Source organism: Protopterus annectens, chromosome 13.part0 (assembly GCF_019279795.1).
Source record: "Protopterus annectens isolate FY-2018-M chromosome 13.part0, PAN1.0, whole genome shotgun sequence".
NCBI lineage: Eukaryota > Metazoa > Chordata > Ceratodontiformes > Protopteridae > Protopterus > Protopterus annectens.
In genome coordinates this window covers 1326516873-1326528287 of record NC_056747.1, presented here as the reverse complement: position 1 = coordinate 1326528287, position 11415 = coordinate 1326516873, and the positions used below count along the sequence as shown (strand labels likewise).

The 11415-nt window shown below is 38.2% G+C and overlaps 1 protein-coding gene across 1 annotated transcript in view; it reads right to left on the bottom strand.

Annotated features, from left to right (window-relative positions):
• Nucleotides 1-11415, bottom strand: part of LOC122788060 (low-density lipoprotein receptor-related protein 2-like) — a 1238079-nt gene that overhangs the window by 591807 nt on the left and 634857 nt on the right. The window contains exons 42-43 of the mRNA XM_044054982.1: nucleotides 6478-6636; nucleotides 655-944 (exon numbers count right to left, since the gene is read on the bottom strand). Of these exons, the coding sequence (XP_043910917.1) occupies nucleotides 655-944; nucleotides 6478-6636 (449 nt within the window). The remainder of the gene's footprint in view (nucleotides 1-654; nucleotides 945-6477; nucleotides 6637-11415) is intronic.

The window sequence follows — 11415 nt, the reverse complement described above, 5'->3', positions numbered from 1 at the left end:
ATCACTGGTGTGTACAGTGGAATCTATGGGGATGTGTCGATCATTACATTGTCGGTGATTTCAGTGTCGGGATTCTCACTTTTCGTTGTTATGGTTTGTCAGTGTTTTCATGTCGGGTATGTCGGTGTCGGTCTTTTGTGCTGTCGGTTAATTCAGGTAGACCTATATATATATATATATATATATATATATATATATAGAGTATGCATGTGTGTGTGTGTGTGTGTGTGTGTGTGTGTGTGTGTGTGTGTGTGCATACATATATATATGTGTATGTGCGCGTGTGTGTGTGTGTGTGTGTGTGTGTGTGTGTGTGTGTGTGTGTGTGTGTGCATGTATGTTGCTCTCTCTCTCTCTCTATATATATATATATATATAGAGAGAGAGAGAGAGAGATAGATAGATATAGATATAGATATAAATGTAATGTGCATATTAGGTGTTGAAAGTATAACAAAGCATAGATAAAATACAGAATGGAGGCATGCAGTGTTTAATGCAAAAGTTGTTAGTTACCCATGTCACAGAGATCACATGCTATTATTGCTACCCACGTGACAGAGATCACATGCTATTATTCTGCACTCACACTGGCTTTTTGCTAGACATTTACAACTTGAATTGCTACACTGTATGCAAATCTAGTTAACATACCTGGCACACAGATGTGACTGCAACCCCCGTTGAAGAGCTCACATGAATTGTTGCATTGCTGTTGTTTGCTGGGGCTGAAGATGTGGATATCATTGGGTGTGTACTGAATGTCCTTCAGGAGGACAATCATGCCCGAGCCATCATCTTTATTTGCCCTGTAGATGCTGCGGGTGTTCCAGTCTGTCCAGTATATGTGCTGCTGAAACACAGTCATAGCAAAGGGATACACTACCATGGCAATGATTTCCTGTCGATTCTGTCCTGTCAGAGTACAACGTTCAATTTTCTGCCTAAGAAGAAAACAAAGAACAGTCTTATATGACAATGGTGACCTGAGCAATAACAATGATTTAAAAATAACATTCATCACTGACATGTGGATTATTCAGGTATTTAAGCACTAGATGGCTAGCACAGTCTGCCAATTTTATCTTATTTTATTTTTATTTATTTCTTTTGTTTCCCAAGCAGAATCATGAGGTAAAAATGCAATGACCTCTTTATCACAAATATGAAGCACTACAGATAGGAAGTTATTCTATAAACCACCATATTATATCAGATAATGGCTTATTTTAATTATTTTGTCAAAATCTTTCTTACATTATTGACCTGCCTTAAGGTTCTTTTCAGTCACCTTCCACATGTTTGTTTGCTTGCAAATAAAACAGTGAGGACTGCATTGCACTATCCTATTCACCTTTGTCACTCTTTTTGACACAAAATAGTCTGTGCTCCAAGAATTACTTTTCACTAATCTACTTAGTCATTGTCAGAACGTTATATCTTTTCTCTTCAGTTTCACCTACATTCTTCTCTTTTTTCATTCCCATTTCTGCCCCCCCAGCTGACCATAAGATACCTAGCTAAGTGTCCTCTGTAGTACTTCCAGGTGCTGGGACCATACCACTGGTATGTTGGACAGAGGGATTTAATTCCCCAGGGCTGAGACTGTACCAATGGTAAGTTGGACAGGGGAAGTGCAGCAGAGGACCCTGAAGTGCCACATACAGTAGTCCAGCACACCAGGGGATTTTTGGTATGCCTAACTAGGCTAAGCTAGTGACATCACAAACATCACCACACATAACATGAGTTAGCTCCAGCATCCCCCTCCCCCCTGTGCAATAGCTCTGCCAGCGATTTGTCTTCATGATTAAGGAATATCCCCTTTACCAAGGATTTGTCTGCATCACAGCCAGGTATTCCTATCTCTGTCCTGGAGCAGGCTTAGCTGTAGTCTTCTAGTTATTGTTTTCTCACTCTCTTTCTTGTCTACCACCTCCTCCTTTTTCCTCTCATCAGCCACAACCAGCACTTATTCTCTTTTCAGAATATCTTCATGGCAGTTCCCTCTTCTGCTCTATATGTGAACCTAAGGCAGTGATCACCTTTGCTATTCACCATAAAGAAGACTGAAAGAAAAATTAGATTTGCCTCCTGCCTTTTTTTTGCTCTATGCATATATTTATTTTGTCAAGGCTACAAAGAGTATAACGGTTGGTTAATTAGTACAGAACAACACAGTGGCTGATATTGCTGCCTTGTAGTGCTTGTTTCTGCAGTTTGGTTCTCTCTTGGGATTCGTTCTGTCTGGAGTCCGCATGTTTTCAGTAGTTGCCTCCATTTCCTACTACATCCTACAGACATGCTGTTGGTGAACTGCCAATCATCCAAACTATTTAAAGGGCTATGTGCCATGAGAGTGCAATTTTTTTGAGTTCTGCAATGGGCTGTCATCTCATCAGAAATATGTTTCTCTGCCTTGCACTGACTGTATGCTAGGATAGGATCTAACTCCCCCGTTTTGAATTCTGAATTGAATTACATAGGTAATCTGAGAAAGAATAAATTAGTAAGTAGTGTTCTTGCTAGTGTCCACAGCGTTTTGGTCTGTAGCAGCCCATGTAGTAATTTTCAGACTCCACACCGTTCATTCTATTTCAAGTTGAAATGACAAAGTTCGCAGATGACTGCAAACTAGGCGCCATAGTCGATACACCAGCGGACACATACATCCTACAAAAAGGCCTCACAGAAACGGACAACTGGTGCCGGAGTCATGGCCTTAAACTAAATGCCAAAAAATGTATAGTCATCCCCTTTGGGAAAAACAAAGTACCCACAAATTATCACATAGACAGCAACCCTCTGAGTACGGAAAAAGTAATCAGAGACCTAGGGACCCAAGTCGACAGCGACCTCTCATTTGACACCCACATTGCCAAAGTGGTTAGAAAGATATTCTACCTTGCACACCTTATCATGAAGGGATTCACATCCAGATCCAAGAATGTCATTGTACCCCTATACTCCTCCCTCATCAGACCCATGATTGAGTACAATGCCCCATTTGGTATGTACCTCACCTGGCATTTGCAACAGCTGGAGAGACCACAAAAGTACCTCACCAAGAGGATCAAGGGTCTCCAACATATGTCTTATTCTGCCAGACTAAAGAAACTCCAGCTCTATTCAGTAGCATACCGCCTGCTCAGAGGTGATCTGTGCCTGACGTACAAGGCCATGTCCAATCAGGAACTGATGGACATGCTCCACCTCAAAAAACCAAATCCATCAGAACCACGAGAGCTAAAGACTTAAACCTCGGCACAAGTATGAATAGGACATGCTGGAGGGATAGATTCATAACCCAGAAGCTTCCCATGCTCTGGAAGAGAATCCCAGTCCATGTTAGGCAGAGTCCCTCATTAGCTCTCTTCAAGAGAAGTCTTGATGAGTGGATGGGAGATCGTAACTTTACCCCGGGGGTCACATCTGTGTCACTACTAGACAGGGGCACAGTAAACTAATTCTATTATATAAGGGGACCTTCACTGTGTCACTACTAGACAGAGGCACAGTATTCTAAATCTATTCTGTGCATTTTTGTACCATTTCATGGGGTGGCGAAAGCCACATCACTATGGCTAGGCTTGCAAATGCCCCAGGGCAGATAGCCTAGTACTAAACTATGAAACTATGAAACTATAATCTACCTAGCAGAGGGCCATAAATCATATATTATTACATGCAGATTTGGAGGCAATGAAAATGCATGTATATTGTTACATGCGACTAAAATTACTTCTTCAGTAAAAAGTTTATTTTCAGAAAAGATGTTCAACAGAAGAATGTGTGCTGTTGATAGTTTGAGGACCAGAACTTTAAACCTTGGAACTTTAGAATTACAAGTATAAATTGGGAAATATATTCTAGCACTGAGATTGCAGTATCTCAGAGTATTCACCCATCTCTGATGCACCTATTGTAGTAAATAGTCAAGAGAGTAATTATGGAGCTCAGACTTAAGTTCTACAAAAGAAATGTTTAAAATGAACAATGTGTCTCAATTTGCTGCTGCTCTTCTTGAGACAAATTTTTACAAAGTAATGGGACTTGCTTTATTGGGTGTGAAAATACAGTATAATAATCTGATTTTCTAGAACATGTAGAACATGTTTATTTTACGTATGCAGACAGATAAAGGTATATGAAAGAAAGCACGCATGCAAAATGTTTCACTTCATTTTTATTTATTAAATTTTGCACAGTTACGCTAACAAAATAAACCACTTTTTGCAAAAATCATATACAATTTTCACAAAGCAGTACATGCTGGTATGCCACATATAACTTTACTATAACAGAAAGCTATGTTTCGTGCATGACAGACAATGGTCCATTTCTATAGAAAACAATGTCCTGACAGGTTGGGTCACAGCTGCCTGCTGTAAGTTACCCTGTGATAGCTCAAGTAAAAGTGTAATCATGATCGGCAGAAATACTTTAAAAAGGGCGGATTGAATCTGCCTGCATTCCCTAAAAAAAGACAATAATTCATTTTTTTGCCATGAGTTTAAGACCATGAATTTGACACCAGTCACTGGTTTGCGTTAAGTCCTTCTTGTAGAATGCTGACATAATTTTGGGACTCAACAAGTGCTCCCAGTTTGCAGTCATCAGCAAACTTTGTTAGCCACAGACCTTTTGTTTTTGCCTGTTCTTCTGAGAAGTAGATTCCAAACAATAGAGGCCTCAGCACCTATCCCTGTGGAACGCTACTGTAATGTGTCTGATGGTGGAGGTGGAGTCCCCTGTTTTTGAATGTATGTGATCAGTCGGTGAGCCAGTTTGCAACCCATCTTACAGTATATGGGTTTACCCACAACTGGGTACATTTTTCAATGATGCCTGAGTGGGGGATTGTGTCAAAGCCTTGGCCAAGTCTAGGTAGGCCGTATGAACAGATTTGCCTTTGTCCAGGGCTTTGTGACAGTCTTGAAGAAGTCCACCAGGTTCAACAGGCAGGATCTCTCTTTAACAAAACCAAACTGGGTTGGGTTAAGTGTTTGAAGGTCTCCTATATCTTTATTGATAAGGTCCATGATGATTCTCTCCATGGCCTTGCAGATAAGGCTGGTCATGTTAATGGGTCTATAGCTCCCAGGGTCAGTGGATGCACAAGGGGATGATGGTAGCTGTTTTCCATTCAGCAGGTACAAAACCAGTGCTTAGGCTGTGGTTGAGAAGAATATCCAATGGTGTTGCTAACTTGTGTTTTAAACCTGTGAGAAAGCAGTCTGGGATATTATCAGGTCCTATAGTGGCTCTGTTTTTGGCCTTGGGTTGAGTGGTTAAGATCTGCTCTTTAGAGATACTAGGTAGAGAATAGGTGGTAGGAATGTTTTGGGGTATATGTGTGCTAGCAAGTTGGTTATTTCCACCGGTTCAGTATATGTGGTACCATTTACTACCAGTTCAGTGCAAATCTGGGCTTTTCCTTTAAGGTTTGTGATGTGGATAAAGAATGCCTTATGGTTATCCTTAGCTAGGAATGCTAATCTAGATTCATAGTTAGCTTTAGAATTTACTTGTTCAAGCTGAGAAGGGTGTGCTTCCAATTCCGAGATAATTCCTTCATGCTCTTAGACAACAGTTTCTTCCTTTTATTATATAACCAGTTTATGGTGGATGTCCACCAGGCAGGCTTGTTTTTTCTTGAGGATCTTACTTTGGTCCTATTAGGAAAGGTTGAGTCCGTGCAATTCTATAGATGTTTATACAATGCATTGGTGTATATCTCAGTGTAGGTGTCATTGCCATCAATGGGGACAGGAAATATGTAAATGTTAAGTGTCCAAGTCTCTGTGAAAGTCCTAAAGTTGTAATTTCTGTACCTATATGTGGCTGATGTTTCTACAGAAGGAAATGGCTAAATGAATGGAAAAATAAGACAATGCTAATTTTTGCTAATGATGTAATATATGGAAAGGTGAAATAAGATCAAATAAAGCTACACATTATAATTCAGCAGTGCAGGTACTGATGGACCACAGATGTATGTGAATCCATTGGGGTACTTGGTGATAAATTTACTCTAATAATCAAAGGCATACAAATAATAAACGCATAAATAGAACAGTGTTCTCACTACTCTCACTAGCTGCCACCCACCCTTTTTCTCTTTAAGTACCAAATGAATAAAAAAAAAATACAGATGCAGCCCAGATGTGGCCATCAAGAGGACCCCTGTAAATCTCAGCTAATCCATTCTCTTGAGTTTCTGCAGAATTGAAAATAAAATGTTCCACATTGTTTCAAAGACTTCATGAAGCAATATAGGTTTGCATGTGTACACAAAGTTTTGGGACAAGGTGAACCAAGCATCATGGAAAGCCAGCAAAGAGAAAGAGCAAGAGAGAAAGAGAGAAGATGCAAAAAATGAAACACGTAGATAAGAAAAAGTATTTGCAAACCGCAATGTACAGTATTGTCGCTGACATAATCACTCTACTCCTTCATAGCCAAACCTAAACTTACATGTAAGAATCACACCAGTAAAGCAGGTCTTCGTCATAGTCCAAGGTTAATCCATTAGGCCTCACCAAGCTTGTGTTAACTATCGGCACACGGAAGTTGCCTGCCATGGTAGCTCTCTCAATCTTTGGTTCATTGCCCCAGTCAGTAAAGTACATGTATCTGTTAAAATAGAAGGTTTTTGAATATCAAGGAGCTGTCAAAACATTTCATACCTAAGAGGATCATTTGGTCCTTAGCATTATACTACACAAATATATATATTTTCCAAAGTCGTCCATTGCAATCAGACAGAATACCTATTTTCTTCTAAAATAAAGTTTTTCCTTACTTCATTCAGTAAATCTTATGAGCACTAATGTTATATGTGGGTATAGATGTGTTTATATACATGTGTGTGCGTGTGTCTGTGTGCATATATGCACATAATCTTCACAGTTTCAGTAAACACTGTAAATTACATCATAATGTAAGTATTGACTTTCATACTTTATAAAAATATTCTGCTGTTTTTTCTTCATACTTTTATGACATCCAGCCATCATCCACTATACCTTTTTTCCCATTTTTGCACATGGGGTCAGGTATCACATCAATGGTAACCATCATCAAGAGCCAAACTGACTGTTTTGATATTTTTTTGATAGACATGACCTTGTTTTTCTTTGATGTAAGAATATATTTTTTTCATAGACCCAACTGGAAAAGGGACTATTATAATCAGTATTTTATCCTGCTTAAGAAATATACATCTTATATATACATTATTGAAACAGAGATGAAGCTGAGTACCTGCCCTTTATCCGAGTCAATTACTGCTTAGCATGGAAAAACAGGCATAGTTAATTTGTTGTTTGTCTTTCGGCTTTTCCCGGTTAGGGGTCGCCACAGCAGAACTCCAGTCTGCTAATGATTGGCAGTAGATTTTCATGAACACCGAGGTGCCAGCTCGATGTCCAACCTTCAAAGAAGGCATGCCCATTTACACATGTCTTTCAAACGCCCACCCAACCGTGGGGAGGACAAGCAGTCTCCACACAGAAGGCACTCTCTGCACTCCTGCCGAGAATCGAACAGGAGAACCTCTTGCTGTGAGGCAACATCGCTACTGCTGCACTCCCGCGGATTAGTTAATTCAAATAAACTGAGTCTACAGATCTTACAGTCAAACTATTGCATTAAAAAAGTAGGAAGAATCTAGATTGGGTAATATATTAGCTATAATTCAGAAACAATATGCATTGTGTTAGGTAAAACTGCATGAAGAGCTGTGGTGCAAGGGGCAGGGCACAGGTAATGCCATTCCTTAACCAGGCAAAATTGTGCAGCCAGCATCATATGCTAATGGGTATAATGATTTGGAAATGAGAAGCATTATGCTAAAGAGCTCCATTGTGAATGCAAATGAATGTAAACAGTATGATAGCTGTACTGTACCTAGTAAAAAAATTAATATGGTACAAGTGTTAATAGATTTAAAGCAATATGTTCATAAATTAAATTTAAATTTGATATTTCAAAATGATAACATGACAACCAATGCATTAAGAGTTTCTAGTACTTTCAACCCCCCTTCATCCATCCCTCGAATTATTTGAGCAAATGTGTGAATTAGATATTAGAACTGTGTGTTCCAAGCAAACACTTAAGTTTTGTATTAAAAATAACTTAACAGAAGAGGAAACTATGAACTTAGAACTACTATCAAGAACACCAGGTATTAGACTTATAAAGCTGGACAAGGGATGGGGAATTGGTGGCAATGAATAATTTTGATTGTGTTAAGAAGATGAAAGTTATACTGGAAAGTAGAACTTATGAAAAAAGTTCATTAAATGAGCTTAATCGGACTTATTCCAGGATAAAAAGTTTTTTTACAGGATTTATTTATTGATAGTTCTATTTAAGTAGAAGAATACAACTATTTAAGTGTCATGTACCCTGTTACTCCAACCATTTTTGGAGTACCTAAAAATCCATAAGGATTTGAACCAACTTCCTATGTGCCCGATTGTAGACATTAGGGGTCCCATTACTCACCCTTTAGCCAAATTCTTGGATTTTAAATTAAAAGAATTTGTTCTAAATGAACCCCATTTATGCATTGACTCATGGGATTTTCTTAAGAGATTGGAAACAGATTTTCTAATGAATATTTATTTATTACAATAGATGTTAAAGAGTTATATACTGTGATACCACATGAAATTGGTGAAGAATGGTTCTGCGACTACTTAGGAACAAAACGTCTAACAGTAGACCAGATTAACATATATGAATAATCATTAGATATCGTCTTGAGATCTAACTTCATTATTTTTGAGAACTATATCATCAGAGAGAAGGAGTAGCTATGGGGTCTTCCTGTGGGGGGTTGTACACTAACATCATGATGTTAGAATGGGAGAGAAGATTTCTAGTTCCAGTCCCCTTTTAGATGTACTGTACCACATACACCCACTTTATGGATCATATGTTTATCCTGTGGAAGGGCCCCAGTAATTTAGTAAGGGAATTTCTAGAATTCATTAATACAGCTACACCATTTTTGAAATATACCCATTTAATTAATAAAGAGAAATTCCATACTTGGATGTCCTTATTAAAAGGACATATTGAATAATAGATTGTCAGCAGAAATTCATTGCAAAACAACATATTCAAACACTTTTTTACATTTTACTAGTAACCATCCTTACACTCAAAAATGGGCAGTGTTTAATGGGCATTTTTTGAGAGCAGCCCATATGGTTACATTATGGGAAAGAGTTTTGGATGAATGTGAAAATTTGAAAAATATGTTCCTTCAGAGAGGATATCCAATTGCACTGATTAATGAGTTGAGGAATGAAGTTATTCAAAAGTGAGCTACAGGTCACTTTAATCCCATTCTAGGTGACAAGATTAATTGTCAAGCTGATACCGAAATGCAAGATAGAACTATTTCACCCAATTGTCTCTTAGATATAAATGGTTCTCCTAACTGTGTTGCGGAAGTTGAAATATGTGAAGATAATGTCTCCAGAAATAAGCACCAACTAAATCCACCAAAAAGGCACGACAAGAAAGTTCACTAAAACCAAAATTTGTTGTTTATAGTTAAGCGCTTTCGGCAAGGGTAATCCAAGCCTTCCTCAGAACAATTCAAACAGTCATATGACCACCCTTTAAATACCCAAACATAAGTAATTAATTTAAAGAGCCATGCAATATCTAAAACATTTAATAAAAAATATATATATTTTATATAAAAAATTCATCTATCAAATCTTCTCAGTTTCAATACACTAGAGATAGAAACTACTTCATTTAGTCTTGGAAATGAAGCTGCATTTAAAAACAAAACCCACCACAGTTCCCTTTGTTCTAAAATTAATTTCCATGGGCCACCCCTAGGTTTAACTCATGCATGTTCCAAGACTAAGAATTTAAATTTATGCTTGGGATATTCATTTATATGCCTAGCCACAGCACTTGTATCTTTCCTTATCTGGATGTCATTACAATGCTGATATATACGTTGTTTGAGCCTTCACTCCATTTTCCCACATAACATGCCATGGAAAGGCAACACTTTGCTGCATATACCACCTTTTTTGTCTGACATGAATACCTTCCAGAAACAAAAATATTTTTTGAACCTATATTCACATATTCACACTCCAAAATATATGGGAATTGAGGGCACATATTTCATTTCTGCATCTTTTACGTAGTAGGTGGGTGTTGATGAGATACACCATCACACAAATCCTTAACGTTGCCACCACATCTAAAAACAAACTTAGGGTTTTCACCTAACTTGTTAACTAATACACTATCTTGTCTTATCATAGTCCAATTCTTACACACAATATTTTGAATACATGCACTATCCACACTATGTGTAAAAATAAAAGATTTTTGTATACTATTTGCTGCCACTGAAACTCTGGGGTCCAAATTCTGTTGTCCATTTAATAACTGTACACTCTCCTCTAGATGATTTAAAGTACCATTACTACAATTACCCACTACTCCACACATATTTGGGGCTGTTAATAATGGGCAATATTCTCTGAAAAGCCTCTTCCTAAATACCTCATATTTTATGTCATCAATTAAATATTCTGGATACCCCCTATTTAAAAACATATTACCTATAAAATGGCATTCTTCCAAAAATTCAAATAACTCAGTAACCATTTTTGCCGCTCTAACCATTTGCACTTTGATGGCACCTTTCTTAACATGATATGGGTAATTGCTTGAATAATGCAGATATTTGTTAGAATATGTTTTATTACAAAAAATAACAGATTTTAACCCAGTTGCACTTTTTGTTAACATAACATCCAAACAAGATATGGACGTTGCACCTCAGAAAAGTATATTCCAAATAACAGAGGCACCAAGACTGATCCCTGGGGTACACTGCTCATTATGGGTCTACTGCTTGAGGTGGCTTCCCGTATTTTGACTAGGTGGGTTCTATCAGTGAGCCAGTTTACTACCCATCTGGTAACATATGAATTGATGTCTAGTTGAGAGAGTTTATCTATTATACCCAAGTGGGCAATAGTATCAAAGACTTTGGCCAGGTCAAGGTAGGTGTTGTGCACCATCTTCCCCTCGACCATGGCTTTGGTGACTGTCTCAAAGAAGTCAACCAAATTTAACAGACATGGCCTCCCCTTGACAAAACCAAACTGTGTGGTATCGAGTGTTTGGAGGTTGCCAATGTCCTTGTTAATGAGGTCCATGATAATCCATTCCATGGCCTTGCAGAGCAGGCTAGTTAGGTTGATGGGTCTATAATTTCCTGGATTGGTGGATGATCCACCTTTGTGCAAAGAGGTGGCAGTGGCTGTCCTCCACTCAGCTGGAATGAAGCTAGTACTCAGGCTTTCGTTGAATAAGGTGCTTAATGGTGCTGCAAGTTCCTGCCTGAGTTCATGTAGG